General features: G+C 36.3%; 3 protein-coding genes across 6 annotated transcripts; 2 read left to right on the top strand and 1 right to left on the bottom strand.

Moving 5' to 3' along the window:
* Nucleotides 1–2,992: 2,992 nt before the first annotated feature.
* LOC114519429 (FYVE and coiled-coil domain-containing protein 1-like) lies at nt 2,993–11,178 on the top strand. Of its 4 annotated transcripts, none has more exons than XM_028539592.1 (17): nt 2,993–3,232; nt 4,040–4,159; nt 4,664–4,764; nt 5,037–5,140; nt 5,555–5,698; nt 5,784–5,859; nt 6,056–7,326; nt 7,645–7,714; nt 7,795–8,337; nt 8,508–8,669; nt 8,825–9,063; nt 9,179–9,317; nt 9,479–9,552; nt 9,714–10,200; nt 10,347–10,400; nt 10,567–10,676; nt 10,770–11,178. In XM_028539592.1, the coding sequence occupies exons 1-17, from the start codon at nt 3,184–3,186 to the stop codon at nt 10,822–10,824; spliced, it is 3,798 nt and encodes a 1,265-aa protein (XP_028395393.1). In that variant the 5' UTR covers nt 2,993–3,183; the 3' UTR covers nt 10,825–11,178. The 4 variants fall into 4 exon arrangements, with proteins under 4 accessions (XP_028395393.1, XP_028395616.1, XP_028395468.1 ...); XM_028539815.1 differs by having other exon boundaries at nt 2,993–3,169; XM_028539667.1 differs by lacking the exon at nt 2,993–3,232 and adding an exon at nt 3,261–3,624.
* A 1,339-nt stretch (nt 11,179–12,517) lies between these two features.
* On the top strand, nt 12,518–13,308 carry LOC114519651 (ATP-dependent DNA helicase Q-like 3). The gene is made up of 2 exons (XM_028539820.1): nt 12,518–12,632; nt 12,780–13,308. Exons 1-2 carry the CDS (start codon nt 12,562–12,564, stop codon nt 13,306–13,308), a joined length of 600 nt encoding a protein of 199 aa, XP_028395621.1. The 5' UTR covers nt 12,518–12,561.
* Nucleotides 13,309–14,227: 919 nt separating this feature from the next.
* LOC114519666 lies at nt 14,228–17,455 on the bottom strand. Its single transcript, XM_028539845.1, has 4 exons — nt 17,276–17,455; nt 16,122–16,629; nt 15,777–16,090; nt 14,228–15,423 (listed from the first exon to the last, which is right to left on the bottom strand). Exons 1-4 carry the CDS (start codon nt 17,453–17,455, stop codon nt 14,308–14,310), a joined length of 2,118 nt encoding a protein of 705 aa, XP_028395646.1. The 3' UTR covers nt 14,228–14,307.
* Nucleotides 17,456–20,280: the final 2,825 nt, after the last annotated feature.

The following is a 20,280-nucleotide window of genomic DNA, read 5'->3' on the forward strand; positions in this document are numbered from 1 at the left end:
TCGAAAACAAGTACATGCAGGCTCTTATAAGAATTCAGAATTATTAAAATAGCCTTTATTGTTAGAATTTCTATACCCCAGCACTAAGGTGAGCGCAAAGATGGGTACAATGTAATGACAGCTGTAGGGTGTCCCAAAAAATGCCCCCTCTATTGAAATCAAGCCTTTGTTAGAATCTGATAATCTGATTGCGTTAATCTTTTTTGAAGTGCATGGAATGCTTTGTTTTTCTCTTTATTAATCGGCTTGATTACAAGGGGAGTGATGATTCTTCCTGCCTTTTCATTTGTGATAGGGGGTCAAGAGGGGCAGACATGCCTCTACATAAATAAATTCCAAACACTATATGCTATAAACCACGAGCTTCGTTATCGTATATATATATATATATATATATATATATATATATATATATATATATATATATATATATCCAATTTTTGAAATATTTTCCAATATCATATGACAGGATATCATATGACAGGATATTCAGCTATATATATATATATATATATATATATATATATATATATATATATATATATATATATATATATATATATATATAGCTGAATATCCTGTCATATGATATTGGAAAATATTTCAAAAATTGGATAAATAGATTAGTTCTATCTGTATCTTTATCTGCTACTCTGAAAATTTCATGTAAATATTTTATGCAAATATTTCATACGCGAAATACTTTATGCAAATATCTCGCAACATATGTAAATAAGTAAATGTTTCGTGACGCATATGGCAAAAGGGAAAACAGCACTCCCCTTTTCCCTGTATGGTATATACATTACCCAGAGACGAATCTGAAGCATCAATATGTAAGTTCATTTGTCGTGCATGATCGATGCTGAATAACATAAAATGTGTTTTAACTGTGTTCTTCAATACGGTCAGAGAAACTATTGGCATATATCGACATATTTCATTTGTTACCGCATGAATACGACATAAACATTAAGACGGAACAAACGTTTCCTTACCTGCATTGTCTACAGTCGACTTCGACAATTTCTCTGATGAATCTTCTTATTGAAACGCCCATCTCTTTTAGAAAGATTCTCTTTAGAAAGATGCCTATGCTAAGGTTACCGAGACACCACTATACTATATAGTATATACATTTTCGGCTGATCTTCCTAAAGGATAGTCCAAGCAGCGCATTTTTATCGTTCATGTACTATATATCAAAAGATAGCACACCACACGCTTAAATCAAGGGATAAACCCAGGCTCTGAGAGTGTGCCGTGTATCTTCTTATTACATCTATCTCTTTTATAAAGATTCTCTTAAATGCCTATGTTAAAGTTAAACTAAACCGAGATGCCACTATACTATATACACTTTCGACTAATCTTTCTGATTTCACGGAAACCTCCATGCAGCGCATTTTCATCGTTCATGAACTATATAAAAAAGATAGCACACCACACGCTTAAATCCGGGGATAAACCCAGGCTCTGAGAGTGTGCCGAGCGATATTTTTCTTCTTTCATCTATGCCATTTATTAGGTCACCTTACTCGTCTTGCAATGCGCTTTTCCATAAAGCTGGATACCATGGCACGTAACTCCTCGTTTATCAATTCAAGCCACTCTTTAAGTCTGTCAAGATTATCTGGTCCGAGAAGTTCGAGTTGTTCAAGGTGTTTAAATACTTTCAAAGGTGTCCCTAGTTTCTCTCTTTTTCCGTCCGGAATACAATCTCTTAATACAAATTTAAATTCTTCAAATTCAGCTTCATTTGATTTAAGCTGGCGAGACAACTGCAGCAACAATGCGTCGTAATCATAGTTATCATACCCATGTATGATATATTGGCTGTCACACATCCTTCTCTGGTTTTATTGCTATAATTGCTATAGCACAGATCGTGGTTGTGCGGATATGGAGATGATAGTGCGTCTACAGATACGAGGATTCAAGTTTCCTTAATTGTACAGCCAGAGTTCAAAAATGCAGACACACATACAAGATCATCTCAACTTTTAGACTCTGATCCAAGCAATATATACCCAGAATGGGCATTCTGGGAAATCACATGACCGGAATTTAATTTGTTTTTGCTGCATCATAACCAGGAAGTACATCTGCATCTGCATCTGCAACATGCCAACATGCACGTCCTAATAATTATGTGGGAATCTGTACAGGCAGAAATTTAGAAATTAGGATAACTGAATACGTCCTGTATCATGTTCCAAAGAAAGCTCAAAATCCAACTCATTTTTATTGTAGTATCATCACCACTTACCAGGAGTCCAGGACGTCCAAGTAAGGGCCTCTTCATATTAGACAGGCCAGCCCGGCTCGCTTTTGCTGGCCCGCTTGATGTTTTCATACGCAGGTAGTACGGTGCATAATGCAGGCTGTGCACAGGCTACGTTCAGGCGGAATCTAGCCATATGAATTCAATTTTACAAATATTGTGAAATAATATGTGAGGCGAAATCCCAGCACTGTCTCATATGAACAGGCTCTAATTATAATTTAATACCGTAAATAATGTTAATTATTTCGGTGGCAAAAAGAAAAGAATTTTTAATGTAGCTCTAAGGACTCGCACTTCTAAGGGAAATAAATCTCATGTTCCGACCCGAATTATCCCGTGAAGACTAGTTTCCACTCAGGAAAATTCTCCTTTGGATCGGACAGGACAGGACAGGACAGGACAGGAAAGTTTCCTTTGTATAAACACCGCCTGAAAACTCACCGACAAAGGAAATTTTCCTGTCCGTTCCGAACCAAAGGAGATTTTTCCTGAGTGGAAACTAGCCTTGACGGAGAAATATAAAGTAAAATAGGCCAGCTCCGTCCGCACTGATCATAAGGGCTCAGTAATCAGTATCTAGCTATTTCTCTGTGATATTTCTAGCACCTAACCCGCCTTATTCAAGCTCCTTATAGAGTCTTTGTTAGTAAGTCATCGTAATTTTTTACGTTTGACACAGTCCCCTCAAATCCTAGAGTTCCCCTAAGTGTAGGCTTTGCACCATATTTATCCAACTCATTGTTATTGTTCTATTTCGACTGTTCGAGCACGAAACAAAAATTCCAAATTACAGTTCTTTGTTAGACTCTGGTTAGACCTAGGGAATATGATTTTACGACGGTGAATATTTTGCTTGGGGGTTAAAACTAATTGCATTCTCGTGTGAGTCAGAAATTATGGAACCGTATGTCATAGATGTTAGCCGTCTCGTGAACGATATCAAAGGTCAGATATACAGTCTAGTTTCGTTTATTTTTCATTGTGCAACAATGAACAACTTTTGTGTTTATATATAAATATATAAATATATAAATAAAAGAGGGTTTACTAAATAGCTTTCAGCTTGTATAGCAAAGATGGCGAAACTTTGCGATTTGTGATTTTGTGTATTTGTATTTTTTGCAGATCACGTACAGGCGTGTTGTACAATTTAGTATTTTTAATTTCTTTTGAGGGTCACGAAAAGCCAATTTTGATCATAAGATTTGCTACATGTATCAACACATTTCTCCTCGATCGTAATAAATCTAAATCATAGGCCTTGGCTACATCATAGCCTTAGAGTCATTATCATTGGAACTCCAGTATGGCTGACATTGTCTACAAGGAATTACTAGGTTATACATATATACAACATTAGAATCCGTATCAGCCTATAAATATCAAATAATGTGAACACAGTTTGCCATGAACAATTCTGCCTTAAGCAGCCAGGTCAATGGGTAAATAATTTAAATGTTATTCATTACTCCCACTTAATTTCCTAAACAATATTGGCTATAGTTGAGACTTGAGTTATAGATTCTCAAATATTCAGGATAAAAATAACCCAAATTTACAAAACATTGTGTGGAATTTGTTCTATGCCTCAGTTTAATATAATTTTGTTTGAAATTTTGAATATAAATCACCAGACATTCTGCTTGATCTGCTCATGTTGCCATGTCAGATGATTTTACAAACCTCATTGTTGGATAGCATTCTCATGATAAGCCATAATAACTAGTTTGAATTAACCATTATTATGCCTAGGATTTGTTGCCCAGTTGAAGTCAAAATATTTTGAGAACAAAGATCCAATTGATGACAATGAAATTGCGTTACAAAAATTGTGTGTAAAACTGGAAACTGCATTGAGGAATGGCATGAAAGGTACATTAACATTAATGTATATAGCGGTCACCTTTTTTTTTTTTTATATATATATATATATATATATATATATATATACCCATTTATTTATTTAATGATTTGTCCACGTGATTTACAATATTATTTACATAAAATTATTAGAATAGAATATAAAAAACATTGGCCGCAGATAGATAGATAGATAGATACTTGAAATCTAATTAGAATTGCATATGATTACATTTGCATGGGATTTCATTCATATTACACAACATATGCAATTCTAATTAGATTTCGAGTATATATCTATCTGCGGCCAACGTTTTTACAAATGGGTGTATATACAAATGGGCAGCTACAGAGTATATTAGCAATATAAATTGCATTGTTTGTTTATTTTTGATATACTAGAGGCATATTCAAATGGTTACATAAGCAATGTGTTAGGGAGATTATTGAGTTAGGAGGAGGTGATGGATATATACTTAGAAATATGATTTAAATTTAAAATCATTGAATTTACAGATAAGTATTCATTTCTTGGAATGAGAAAGGATTACTGGAACTTTTTTTCTGAATGTCTACCAAAAGATGAGGGTGTGAGATATGTCAATTCTTTATCACAGGTATAAATAAGCAACATTACTATTGCTGATATATCACCGTGTACGGAGTTATTGTATAGACATACATAAAAACTCTCCATTAACCATTATGACATAGTTTGCAAACAAAGCATGCTTCTAATTAATTGGCCAATGCTACCAGTTAGCTAGGGAAGATACTTTGTCTCTAAACCATGTCACACTGCAGGCTTTTTATACAGGTCTGTACTTAAATTCTGCCAGCAAGAATTTTACCTAAATTTTTGAAATTTGAATTTATTTTAAAATTAAAGTTACACACAGTTCAGGGAAAAGGAAGGGCATTGATCCGTTATTGTCTGGTGCAAAAGACTTTGGCTGATACCATTCAAAGAACACTAATGCACAGGAAGAAGATGTGAGTTTTCTGAGTTTGTTTTTAAAAGGCTGTATTCATTTGAGCTCAGTTATACTTTGTCATCAAGGCATTCACATGCATCTATGACTTTCAATGCAAGTATATATTCAGCAAAGCTAGTAGCTGTACAAAGCTCTGCTGAAAGTTAATGAAATAAGCAGAAAAGCTAATACAACAAAAAATTCATCTGATCTACTACTAATTTATAGAATTGTAATCAAGAATGATTCTGTCTTTGTTTGGATACAGTGTAGACCTCCTTTCACTCAAATTAACATTGAACATTCTGTTCCTTTTGAATTATGCTATCTGATCAAATCCAGCGATCTTATTAAATTATTCCTTACTAATATGACCTTATGTCCAAAGTTATTACTTTAGAAATTTTTGGCATTTGTTCCTTAATTAATATAGGGAATGGTACACACAAGATGCATTGCTACTAAATAGCTCTCTTAGTGCTGAATTGGTTGGAAAACTGTATGACTTGAATGAGTTAGAGTTTCATCTATCTTGTACAGGGTGTAACTTGGATATTTCATGGCCTTCGTATGGCAGGTATGTAGGTGCATTAGGTGTATTTGTTATATAGACCTTTCACTATAAAATAGATAACCGTGTAAAAATTAATATTTTTGTTCAGAAACTTCGTTGATGGATTCGAAAAAAGATCGAGGAGAAACAGTGCTGAAAGTATCGCAAGTACAACAGATTTTACGGTGAGTTGTTGCGCGTGCACTTAAGTCTTAACCAAATGATTTCTGGATGGTTTCGTCATCGGTCCATGCCATCCATGGACCATGGTAGTTCTAGTGGTCAGCTCTTACTATACTTACAACGCTTTCATTGCTATTAATTATAACATTTGCAATGCTATCTAAGCGTAAATTAATATTGATCTCTCTCTTCGTTAAGAACGAAAGAATTGATCCCTTGATCGCTTTGAATGCAGAAATATCAGCTTTAAAACATATGATCAGTAGAGAACTGGAAATTGAACAATGCAGCACCGATGATGGGTTTGGAGAGTGCAGCATGTCTTCAACAGATGATGCCCAACCTAGCATCAATGAGATTACCTTAGACGTATCTCGTCTTCATCAGTTTGTTTTAAAGTGGAAGTCTTTGATGAATGCCAAACATTACAAAGCTGAGCATGAAATACAGAGGCTTATGGAGGAAAACAACCGTCTTTCACAAGAATCGAACACACAACTTTCACAGCTGGCTGAGAAACATCAAAACCTTTCTAATTTGGCTTCAAAAGAAGCAACGTTACAAATTACTGATTTGCAAAACAAACTACGAAGTACAGAGGACGCGATTTCGGACAAACAAACAAAGCTAAACAGTTTGAGGGAAGAACTAAATCAAGTCTTAAAGCAATATAAAGATTCCCAGCAGTCTGTGCTAGCTCTTGAACAAGATTTAAGTGATTCAAAGAAAAGTACAAAACTGTTAGAAGATGAGATTTGTGCTCTGAAGAGAGGAATTGAGGTACATTTGACTGATAAACGAACGTTTCAGGAGGAAGTTAACGACCTTAAATCAGAGGTCGAGCTTGGTAAAGAAACCCAATCCTTATTACATCGTAAACTTGAGGAAAGTGAATCAATGTTGAATATAAAAACGTTAGAGAAAGACAAAATACAAGAAGCATTTGAAAATGTAAATGGCTTGGTTTTCGGTTCGTTTGAAGACTTTGAATCTTATTACAAATCGCAATTACTTGATAAGGAAAAAGGCTTGGAAGATAAGGACAACGAGAACAAAACGTTGCAAGAACGCCTATTTCAGTTGACCATTGAAAACGAAAAACTGAAAAGAGAGCTACAGGAATTTATAAGTAGAAAATCGCAAAATGAACTAATAGAAGACAAAGAACAGCATCTAGAAATTGAGATAAGTGAAGCTAAACTGGAGGTGAAACTGTTGCTTGAAACAATTGGATCAGCAAACATGAATTTATCGAAGCTGTTGCACAATAACACTGACGAAATAATGCACAATACCGAGCAAGAAATGCACGATATGAAATCTCTTGAGGACAATTGCAAATGTTTGGTCAATAATTTAAACGAGCTTGATAACCACATAATTACTGCCAGAGAAGCTTTGGCAAAAGCTGTGGAAGAAAAGGAGAAACTAGATACTCGATGTGAATCCCTGTCAGTGGAAAATGAAAGGTGATTAAATTTGACATGTTGTAGTTTTGCCAGACTTCATGTAGGACATGCAAAGGAGCAAAAAAATTCGAAAACGTTCCAAAAAATCTGGTATTGGAGAATAAATAGTCAGAAAAACAGTTTGTGAAAAAGAAGATTAATTTCTGTTGTTTGTTCTTTGAGAACAGTTTTTCAAAACTTTTTAAATAATTTGATGGTTTTTGGTTACTGCGTGATGCAGTGAAATACTTTTGAGCATATCCGATCAACTGAGCGTATGTTCAAAGAGTGCAAGCAGGTTTAGGATAGTATATCAGTTTAACGCGTGTATTTTTGCAGGATTATTCAACTCAACGAGGACATGAAAAAGGAGAGGGCCACGTCATTGCTTGATGGACAAGTTCAGCAGGTAACATTATATGTTCTTAAAATGTGCTCGATCTTTCGTGTGGGCCACGACCTCTTTCATTTTTTTCCATTTTATTTTAGAAAGATAAGGCGGAACTGCAGGATCAAGTTCTTATATTAACACAGGAAAAAACTAAGCTGTTAGATACAATACATTGTTTGGAAAACGAAAAGTCAGAGATTGACTCAGAGATACAAAACGTCAACGAGAAACTGCAAGAAGAATGCTATTTAAAACTTGTTCTTGAGAACGAGGTCTCCGATATTAACGAACAACTGAACAAGGAAAAAACTGAACAGGCTGTTTCCTTGAAAGAAATTGATAGGCTCAAAGTGGAAAATGAGAAATTTGGAGCCAAATGCAAGGAACTGAATGATGATTTAGTGAAGAAGAAAGAGGAAAGGTTAGAGTTAACAACTTCCAGTTTATATGAAAAGAAAAATGAACTAGCAACAATGGAAGAACTGTTGGGAGAGTCGGCGAAGCTAAAGGAAGAGATGGATACCAAAATAGCGAGCTATAAAGAACAAATTGTTAACTTGCAGTGTACAATGGAACAACAAATTTCATCGTTAAAGTTTCAGTTAAGTTCGGAAGCTCTTAAGTACGATGAGGAAATTAAGGTTGGTACTGCATGCAGAGCTTTTGATATTTAAATAATCTAGAGAGATAGCAAAGCAGCATTGAAACCAATACGTTCTTCAGCTATACTGCTTTAGCGTCTATGTACATCCGTCTGCTATAAGTAAATAATTCATGCAATCAAAGTGCCTGTGAAAATAATTTTATATAGACATTGTCAGAGGAAAAGCAAGAAGCAGTGGCCTTGAGGGAAACAATTCAGGAACATGAAGAGACTATAACTGATCTTGAAAATAAGTTGAAAGAACGAAACGAATCATGGCAAACTGAGAAAAAGAAACTAACAAGTGATATCAAACTACTTAAGAATGAGGTAAGGTCTCCCACACAGTTGTTTAACGATTCATGGTAAATATAAATTCTGAATCATAAATGTGAACAATTTCGCAGTTGCCTTTACTACTTACTGCCTTGCTTTAAAGAGACATTGTGCAGGATCGTATTAGGTCTTTATTATTTTAATTGCAGATAAAAGTTTTAAACGGTCACATTGATGCTGACAAGCAAGAAATTCGGTCAATTGAAAATACATTAATGTTATCAAAGAAGAAATTTGAGAAGGAGAAGAGCAGAAAACTGGAATATAAAAACACGATTAAGGAAATCAGGGAGCAAAGGAGCGAGAATGAAAAAATCTTGGAAGAGGAGAAGAGTGAATTGGAGGAGGTTGTTCAACAACTGAAGACGAAGTTGGTTTCACTTTTAAGGTATAATTGCCTTGTACTGTCATTGCCAGTATCTCGTTGTAACTAGTAACATTGGCTTTGGAGAAATCCCTGCGAAACGATGATTGTGGTAAAAATACGTTACATTTTCATGTAGTGATAAATCTGAGCTGTGGAAGAAATCTACCCAACTGGAGTTTGACATGAAAACCAGATTGTCAGAGACATGGGTGGAAGACAAAAACGTCACAAATTGTCCACAATGCAACACTGAGTTTACCTTATTTGTAAGAAAGGTGAGATATTATTAATTGTTCCCATTTTTCTTGATATTATATCCTGTAAGTTGTATTTACTAAAAGATACAATGAGTGAACTGTGATTTTGTCTATTCGTTTTATTATCATATTAATAATAAACGAATTGTAAAATATATATGTTCCCTTTTTGTCTTTAGCATCACTGCCGATTTTGTGGCAATGTTTTCTGTCATAACTGTTCTGACAACTTTGTGAAGACTATTCACAGCAGGTTTAATTATTTAATGTATTTATTAGGGTTAGGGCTGGGAGTAGGGTTATCGGGATAGATTAGCGTGGAGTGGAACGGGGTCAAGTTTAAGTTTCCTTGAAATTTTACACATTTTTATTCCATATATATGCTATTTCTTTCTGCGTTTTGTTTTGTTGCAGAAAACCGTATCGCGCATGTACTTCATGCTATCAGAAAGAAAAGGAACTGAAAACTGACACATCGTGGTTGACTAGTCAAAATGATAGTAATTTGAGTATAGACTCTCGTGGTAGTGACACTGAAGAGGACCAACAATCAACACCCAGTAAGTCAATGAAGAGCGAAGCAATTGATCGGAGGTATAGACCTCATTCAGATGTTTCATCAAATCAAGAAATCGTTCATGAACGTAGACAAAGTATCGACGACAGCGATGACTCTGATGACACTTTCCAGATAATAGGTCAAAATGATGTCAGTGAAGATTCTCTAAGTTGGTCACTGCAAAATGATAGTCTGAGTATTAAACATAGTACAAAATTAATTCCTGGTGATGGTTCTCAAGATTGGAGCGAAGTGACAATACCTGCTAGAAAACGATATCTTATGTTTGTGGAGGTTCTTGCCGCCTTGCGACTTCTAGTTGAGTTTAATACCTCTGAACAGGTACAAAAATTATTGATTGTTTTACACAATTTGAAAAAAGGCCGTTACAACAATTATTTCAATACGCTTGGTTATTGGTCGAATGCTTCAACTGCAAGGTATCAAAATTGTTAAATTTATTTATCTTGCTTATTACTTACGGATAGGATGTCTTATTTGGTGCAGCTTTCCAAGAGACCGAGAGCTTTTCTGCATCAAAGGTATATATTATATATTCAACATCTACGGCGTAAAGACTTAGGTAATCAAAAAAGCAATTTAAAGAGACATATAATTCTGGTTATATCTGTTCTATTATAGTTCAAAAATTTGTACATGCATGTATTAGTAAATGGGATTAGTAAGTGCTTATATATCTTTTTGTAGACTTTAGTTCCTCTATGTCAACTGAATTCACATGAACGAGGCGTTAAAAAGCAGATTGAAATAACGTGTCCAGGCAATGTCATGCTTGTGTTTGATAACACTCACCCAAAGTAAGTTGAAACGCGCGGTGTAAGGAATAGAAGTTTCTATTATTGAGTTAGCCAAAGGGGATTGGGTTGATGACTTTCCTTTATTTTTTAAAGGTCGCTGATACAAAAACTACGCTTCAAGATATATATCAAGAAACTCGCAGATTAACCGATAAAGAAAAATTCAAAACGTCTATTAGAGGAAGACTCCCATGGAAGAACTAGATTCTCGTATTGATCCAAGATTATGGCTTTTTGTCAGTTTGCTCACATTTCCTGGCAGTTAAAATACCCATGCAGGAGAATATTTATCAAACCTGAATATTTTGTTCAGACAGAAGAGCTTTACTCATCTATTGTTTGCCTGCCAGTTGGATTGTGAACAAGGCACGGCGGCCACGGCCGCGGCAATATTTTATATATAGGATTTTTAAGCTTTGCATGTTAATGTTAAAACTATAGACATATTTGATATTGAAAATTGAAAAGTGCCTGCATCAATATTCTTATATATTTTTATAACAATGCTAACAATGTTGAATTTTCATTGGATATATCTGACAGTACTATTACGAAAACGTTCTTTTATCACAAATTTCTATATGTGGCGGAGGGGGGGGGGGGCATATTGTGTAGGAAGTTCTGAAGTCAGCACACTAGGGTCCCTCTGTCCTGAAATGCTACACCCGATAGTCTTTTACAAGATTGTGTAATATACTCTAGCTTATGTACCACAGCTACTGATTTAGAAATACCATGAGAATTGCGGGGGTTTGATTTAGATTACATCAGATTTACAATTGCTGCTTGAACTCGTTTCATCGATGTCAGGGGTTTGATCCGTTTCATCCTGACATTTCTTCGAAATTATCTTTTTGACCGAGAGGCAGACTCTTCTATGCCTATGCACTGACTGCACTGACCGAGTAACAAACCGAGTAATTCCCTTTCTGAAATATAGCCAAATTCCCTTCGGGGTACCCGCATACCCGCAGCTTTTTACAGCTGTTCCAGTGTGGCTATAGGCTCTGTTCGGTGTAAAGTACCGTGTGCACCAGCAAGTATACGTAATGTGTGCCTTTTAGGTTGTTACAAGGACTTCTTGGGCACAAATAAAAGCGAGAGAAAATATTCAACAGTGGATTTTCTTGATTACTTAGTGATTAATTTCATAATTTGTGATCAATCATAATTTGGCACTCTGGCACTTTCACTGTTTCACTCGGTATATCCCAACCTCGTACCCAGGGTCTTTTGTAGGCTTTCCTGGGGGCACAGTGGGGGGAAAGCACTGCGGGAAAGACCCTGGTGTCGGCTGGTCATGTGACCTTAGGAAAATTGTCAACCTTTGGGGGGGTGGCATATCGGCTGCCTATATGAGAGCCCGATCGCAGGCTATCCCGCAAGTCGCCATGTTGAAAAACTCGAAGTGTCGGCATTTTCTCTCGTGCTTAGAGTTCGCTCTGTTAAATAGCTTTTACAGCGAGGTTGTTTTAAAACCTAAACAAGTAATTTGCCTAGAAAGGATCTTTTTAAATTCGGATATTCTTGCTGTTCTACCAACAGGATACGGTAAATCGTTGATTTTTTGCTTGCTTCCTGCCTTGCTGTATGCGAAGAAGAAAGGTGTCCCAAAAAGCACAGCAAACATAACATCAATTATTGTTGTTGTATCACCTTTAAACGCGCTGATAGAAAACCAGATTTTGCGGCTAGACTTGAGTGGAATTCGGGCGTCTGCTCTCGATGTAACCAATTCATCAGAGTGTGTTGAGGAAGACGACATAGAATCTGAACTTGTCTGTGATTTTCGTCTCAGCGACAAAGCCAAACTTGAAATCGGACACTATAATATGTGTTCGCACACCCTGAAGCGTTGGTTTCTTGTCCTTATGGAAGAAAGTTGATGCAGAGCAAACCTTACCAGGAAAACGTCTGCGCCATTGTTGTGGATGAAGCCCATTGCATTTTACAGTGGTAAAGTTAAACTTTTATAATTTGTGTGAAAACTATTATAAATGAGAATAATCCTTATGCAAGTAAATGTGATATAATATGTGAGCAAATCAATCAACCAGTACATAGTGCTGTGCTTACTATTAAAAATTACATCTGTCATTTCAGGGGTCAACATTTCAGAGTCGATTATGGCAATTTGTCTGTGTTATGTGCAACGTTTTCAAGTGTACCAGTTGTTGCCATGACTGCTACAGCGAGTAAAAGTGATAGAGAATCTATTAAAAAATCATTGGGCCTTAAAGAATGTACCGAAGTCATTGGTAATCCTGACCGGAGAAACATTACCTACAAAAAACATTTCAGAGGTCAACCAGATGTGGACTCAATAATAAACATTCTTACTCCAATTGCACAGGACTTGTTGAAGGCACAGAAAAACTATCCTTTGACAATTATATACATCCCATTGAAGTGGTGTGGGTTTGCTTACAAATTGTTTGAGTCTGTTTTGGGAAGCAGTCAGTATTTTCCAAAAGGATCAGCACCAGTGCCAGAGAATAGACTGTTTGCTCTATTTCATTCACCACAAACACAGGAAATGAAAGATGAAGTTCTTAAGCAATTGTGTTCTCCTGAAAGTACTGTAAGGGTGGTATTTTGCCACAGTTGCTCTTGGGATGGGAGTCGATATTAAATGTATACGAAGTGTTGTGCATCTTACCCCGCCACGTACCATCCAGGCATATTTTCAGGAAACTGGCAGGGCTGGAAGAGATGGGCAACCTGCAACTGCAGTGCTTCACTACAATAATCATGACATTGCAAGAAATAAGCCAGGGATGCAAGATGCTATTAGGACATTGTGCCAAAGCAAGTGCGATTGCCTTAGAAATATCTTGCTCACTTCACTGGACACTGAACCATATAACATAACACCTGTTTATCCTAAGCACATTTGCTGTAGTGTTTGTGAGTTGAAATGTAATTGCTCAAGTTGTATTAACTGATATAGAAAGAAAATATGTTATGCACCAGTCAATATATATGGATAAGTTTAGTTAATAACTTCATTTGTTAAAGTTAGAGGGAATATACATAACATATAAATTTAAAATGTTTTGGGGAGAAATCATCATTGCACAAATTTAAATAAACATGCCAATTTGATAAATACTATATAAAGCAGTAATGTTACTGTGTGAATTATCTTGTTGGTTTCCTTTTTTGTCACATAGGAAAATTTTTAATCTCTTATTATATATACAAAAATTTACATGATTCCCAAATGAACTTTTAAACATTATTTACAGATATTTACATAAATCATTTACAGAATGCACACATATACATTAAAATTTGACTTTAGTATAATTTTTGTAGCAATTTTGCTGCACCAGATTGGGGACAGGAGAACTCATGTGGACTTTCTGTTATATGATTTTATCTTTACCACCAGTCTCACTTTAAATCAATAAATTCTCTTCAAAGTGAGCTTTGCTGGGAAAGACAATAACTTGTACAAAGACAATTACTCTTACTTGATGATAACATTGAACATTAACAATTTGGAATTGATGTTCAAGGTTATTCAATAAACAAGTGAAAACATTCAGAAATAGTAGAGAAAGACAGTAGAGGGAACAGGCAAATGTTCCTTCAGACTATATATGGGTAATGGCAATTTAGTGTTGTTTTAGATATCATCTGTGACGTCATCAATTAATAGCGAGTGCATTAGTTCACTGAAATCCTCACTTTGTTCATCATCCTCTGCATCTGCATGTACAGTAGGTGCTTCTTCAACTGTTGGGAAATGCAATGCAATATTCCTTTGATGTCGCTTAAGCCATTCACAAAACGCTTCTTCATTTAAATCTTCCAATGGGTCTGAAGAAATCCCCACAAATGAAGAGTGAGATCGACCACCCAGGAAAGCGAAGGGCTTTAATTTGTGCAAATCTGAGGAGATTTTATTCTCATCTTCAGACGATGACCGATGGGAATGGGCTGAAGATTTACGTCTAATGGATGCCTGTTCGTCGAACACATCAACGATCTTACGTACCCCTCCAGCAGCTTTACTCATCCTCCCAATGGCTTTCTCTGTCTTGTTGGCCCCCATCATCCGAATAAGCCCTTTGAGATCTGCATTCCGGTTTTCCTGTAATAAATCAATCTCTATGTTTTTGTCTTTACCTCCGCTCCAGTTAGCCAAAGCTGCCCACTTACACTGATGTGCTTCTCGAGGTGATAACAATATTTCATTCTGGATGGTAAATATAAGCATCTCAATGGCATAAACATTATATCCAGAAACAGATGAGAAATAGAATAACATCTGTTTCTGGATTGTGGCCAAATGCTCACCATTTCCAGAAGCTACAGCATCCTTGCAATCCAGAAGAACCATAAATGACTTCAATAGGTTGAGTGCATAATTAAATACACCATCTGAGGTAGTGCTGTCATCATCTAAAGAGTCAGTACTGTCATCAACATCAGTTGGACAAAGAAACTGTTGAACAAACTTGTCCAGTACTTCTAAAACATGGGCCTTCTTTTCTTCATCACTTTCATTGTGATGGAGAAAAGGATCGTTCTCTTTTGGCAACCCTTTAATATCTTCCATCTTGAAGAACTGAAGCAGTGCTTCAATCAGATAACAGTGACCAACACTCATGAAGAACTGCTCACAGTGTTCGTAGTGCTTGATGTCAACTGTCACATTTCTTCTGTTAAGCACTTCCCGAAAGTATCTCAATGTGCCATGTTCTCTGCTGGAGTTTTTGTACAGCCGTTTAAAGACAGACTAAAAAAAAAATTACAAGTTATAATTACCTTGCAAACACTGAAACCTTGTACCCATGGTATATGAAAAGTGCCCTGAGATGGAGGTTACTAACACTGTAGTCTGTAGGACTGATAGGCAGGTTGGATAGTCTAAGTAATTTTGTCATTTGCAGGACTTTTCAGAGGGAAGACTGAGGCTGGGGGCCCAGGGTACAGTTTATTACCTGGGTCCCAACACTTCTCTGATAGGCCCTGGTGCTTCTAAAGACAATTCATGGCATACCATCGTCATAACAGATTTATTATATACAGATTTACAAAACAACTTTAACCAACATTCTGGCTATACTAAAAGGAAAAATTGAGGCTCACCTTTAAAAAACTCCTCTTTGTATGCCATCCAACAATTCGATATGGATATAAATGATCAAGTCGCTGCTTCGCTGTGTGACAACCAGAACGAAGGTCACGTGCTCCAGCAAACCTTACTCTTGTTAACTCATCGCCAAAGCAAGCAACTTTTACTCCTTGAAGTGGATCAGAATTTTGAGTAGAAGGTGGAATGTGGGATCTTGGTTGATCTGGTCGTGTTGGAACTTCTATCAAGGGATGGGAAGCAGATGCATGGTCTGCATGATCTTGACACTTGCCACTTGCCTTGTATATCTCGTGTGTCCACTTTCCAGCTGGTCAAGAACATCAACACAATCGCTATACTTTTCTCATCTTTCATTAGTACAGGCATAGTAATAATTTCTGACTTACAAGATGCTGTATCAGAATGTTCATGAGTGAGTAGAAGCTCCTGAGATATGTATGATTTAATTCTGCTGAATTCTGGAAACATCTTGATTAAGACTCTTGCTACCAATATCTTGTAACGATAGTGAATCTCCTTTAGCTCTTCATCCTTCATGTCAACTATTTCTCGGAAGTTGCAAGTTTTTATATCTTTCTGAGGGCCATCATCAGGTAGGTGGTCACTTGAAACTCGGGTGAATACCATGCTGGTAGCAACAGCATGGACACTCTTATTTTGATGAATTTCTCGCATATCATGCACCTTCTCCTCCCAATCTATGTTGTCGACAACGAAGACAAACTTCTTCCCAGCCTTCACCAACTCCACTGCATGATCCAAAAAGTGTTTGCCAATGTCATCAAGGACAACATACTTTTTAGAAGGGCTGAGACATATGCCATACTTGTTTAGTCGCTCAAGCAACTATAAATAATAAATTAAATAGATTTAGTATGACAGTCATAATGATAACTTGTGTTGGTTTTAGTAGTTAGTGTATAGTTTAGTATGATTACAGTGCATATTTACAGAAATACACAGTAAGAATACAAAACCCTTTCCACTTTAGTGATGTTGCTGTAAAGTGTTAAGCGTTCCACTATTGTTTTTTTTATATTGAACACAATGATAGAGTGAAGAGTTCATTTTATATGATGAGTTCAATCATTTAAAATATTATTACCCCTTCTTTGTTTTGATACTTAGAAGATAGAGACTATGTATTTTTCTGTACCCTCTAATTTATGTAACACTGAACAATTTACAGAAAAATGCACAGGAAGCTTTGTACTTTTGCCGCAAATGAGATACAAGGAACAAACAAGTAAACCAGTAAAACATGTTAAATTCCACGTAAGTCATATTTAGGTGGATCTGGATCAGCCCTTCCACAAGTAATGTGGTAAAGCATGTGAAATAATTTGGCACTAACATATTGAGGAGCTATTACCACTGTACTTTATACTTATTGTCTATCACAATACAGTTTTCTCCTTAAACCTTTTGGAGACTATTCACTTTTGGCTGCAACAGTATATAATATTTCAAAAAGCATGCTATATGAACCTACATTTGTTGATGCCTTTCCATCAGTCAGAATGACAGTGTTAATTCTCTGAATTCTGCTCAGCTCATGACATCTCATAAACATGATGATGCTATAAATCAGGCAAATGGGAGATAACTTCTTGCCAAGGTTCTCCATCGAACAATGAGCAAGCTTGATAAGATATCTGCAACTGTGGGGCATCTAGTGGAAAGTTCTTTTATAACTTCAACCATCCACGTTTCCTGGGACAAACCTGCATAGGACCGATCTCTTAGCACAGATGGTTCATCTCTTCTAGCAATATTTACCAATTCATTGTTGGCAATTTAAGTTGCTCATTGTAACCAGCTTGCAAAGGATTTACATTCTACAACAGATTTGAGGCGGTATATGAAACTGTAGTATACTGAAACATGAAGATTTCATTTACACATTTTCAATCATCATTTGTTTTTGGTCGCTGTATGGGATATTTATTTTAATATGAAGGGAAGGAATCTGAAGTATGATGGCAAATTGATAGCAGATGCCTGTTGTGCGAAAGGTGTTTAGCTTAAACGGTAGATAACCCAAAGTTTAGGTAGATAAGCCAAAGGTAAAAATACTCTCATACATCTTGTGACTGAAACTACATCTTATGTATTGAATATGTTCCTCCATGGAAAATTAAACAACTTATATCGAAATATTTCAGCTCAGTTGTTCAATAAATAGGTAATTTTGTTTTCCGTTTTGAACTTATCTATCGCTTAAGCTAAACCCCTTTCGAACAACCGGCCCTTGATGTATATTTGTTTACACAAAGTGAATTTACATATTTTTGCATAATAATGTTTCTTCAAAATTTTGCATTGTTTGCGGGAATTCGCATAGTTATATTCAAAACTTGCCATTTACATTTACAACTGTCCGAAAAAAAAAGAGTATTGCGTACTCACTTCTATATCATAATTCACACTGGACTCTTGATCGTGACAAGAATCAAACGACAACGAAGTTCTTGCTGAATGCCTCGCTAAAGGCGCCGCAGTTGATGTTGCTTGGCGTGATCTTGGCGGTTGGGAAATAGACGGAGAAACATCGGTACAGCGTTTGAAACGGGTCTGATGGACTGGCGAAATGACTGCTCGGTCTCCACAATTATCTGCTGAAAGGCTATAGTATTTTTAAGCCTGCGTTCGCATGGTCGACATAAAAGATGCGGTAAATTCGCGTCGTAAACAATGGAATGACCGCAAATTTTCTCGGCAATTCTCAGCAAAGCTCGATTCGCAGGCTTGAATAAGTTCTTGCGGTGATTGGGATCGCCAACAGTTCTGCATAGTCGACAAGAAGAAGAATTTGTGGAAGGATTAAAAGCTTGATACGCTTTTACAGGTGTTTCCTTCGAAGCCATTCCGGACAGTAAAATGAGCTTTGAGACTGAAGCACATGTTCCTCGATTGTAATTTGATATGTTACTTGATATGGTTTGAGATAAATAGACTGTCAACACTTCTTGCGGTATTTATTTCCGTAATATTTGATCGCTCATAGCTTTTCATATCGTACAGGCTAAATATGATTTCTCACTCCTCGGCATTTTCGCAGCAAAACTCATCGCGCATAAAACATAATACTCAGCTACCCTACCCTTAGTTATTATTTTTGTTACCTCCCAGATTCTGGGAGACACGTGACCAGCCGATACCAGGGTTGGGTATATCCACGTACACACGTAAAAACGCACAAGTTGTAACAAGTCTGCAACAGACTTGTAGCAAGCTTGTTCCAACAAGCCGATATCAGGTTGTGTTCGCACCGCTTGTCCCAAGCTTGTTGTGACGGACTTGTAGCAAGTTGTTGACAGACTTGTAGCAAGTTTGTTGTGACAATGCTGTAGCAAGGTTGTTGCCAACAAGCTTGCTACAAGTCTGACAACAACTTGCTACAAGCTTGTTGAACTTGAGCTGTTCCAAGCTTGTTATAACAAGGCCGTTACAAGCTTGTCGCGACAAGCTTGCTGCAAACATGGCCGCGCATTAAATCTCGCTTGAAAACACGCGTGTTTTCCCGGAGATTGTGAAACAAAGAACAAACAACACAAAGTTTGATGTAAAAATCATATTATTTTAAAAACAAATTCAAAGGTTAGCAATTAAATACAAACTTCACACTTGAAGTACCAAGATTACTAAAGGCTCAGTACAAGAGCATATGTATTTCCCTGCATGAGTATATAGCCTAAAATCAGTTCGTAAGAAAAGTTTCTTTGCATTCATATGGTAAAAATTAACTGGTGGCGGTGCATGAGTATTCTTGTATAATACCAGTATTTCAGTCACTTGTTGAATTGACTTCGTCATCCCAAGAATCAACAGCAAATGGTTTGCAAATACGTTGAGGAAACTCCATCCTGTCTGCTGTGGCGAGGGTCTTGCTTGCCATGAATGCCATCCAAGTCTAATGTCAAATAAGTAATGTACAAATACTTTATTACCATAATACGTAATAATAATATTATTTCTAATCAGAGCATGCTAAAACATACGCACAGATATTAAAAAGGAAATTTTGCACTTTACCGTACACCTTATCGTCATTAAAAATATTTGAATTATTGAATACAAAAAACCGGCGAAGTTTCGATTTTGATAAATATCCACAGAAACTAACAGTTCAATGTTTATAAAAAGCAATAAATTCAACAAATATTTTAAAAACTATATAGTTTTAAAATGCTATCTAGTGTACTATAATAAATTGTGTTGCCGGCGTTGTGTACGCCATATCAAATATTTGGATGAATTAAACGCACATACCTTTATTAAAACGTCGAACTGTAGTATTCTTTAAACTTTTTAAGTTGCCCATCCGTTTTAACTGATATTTCAACGTTTATTAAACTTTAAAGGCTTAAAAAAACAAAGGTTTTGGCACAAAGATAGCTCAATGACCAGGTGAATCAGTGAACTCTTGAAAAGAGCAGGGAAATTTGCAATACACTGACGTATATTTCAACCAATAAGATCACTTATACATAGTTT

Source organism: Dendronephthya gigantea, unplaced genomic scaffold (genome assembly GCF_004324835.1).
Source record: "Dendronephthya gigantea isolate DGI-Jeju-01 unplaced genomic scaffold, DenGig_1.0 000000F, whole genome shotgun sequence".
NCBI classification, from domain to species: Eukaryota; Metazoa; Cnidaria; class Anthozoa; order Malacalcyonacea; family Nephtheidae; genus Dendronephthya; species Dendronephthya gigantea.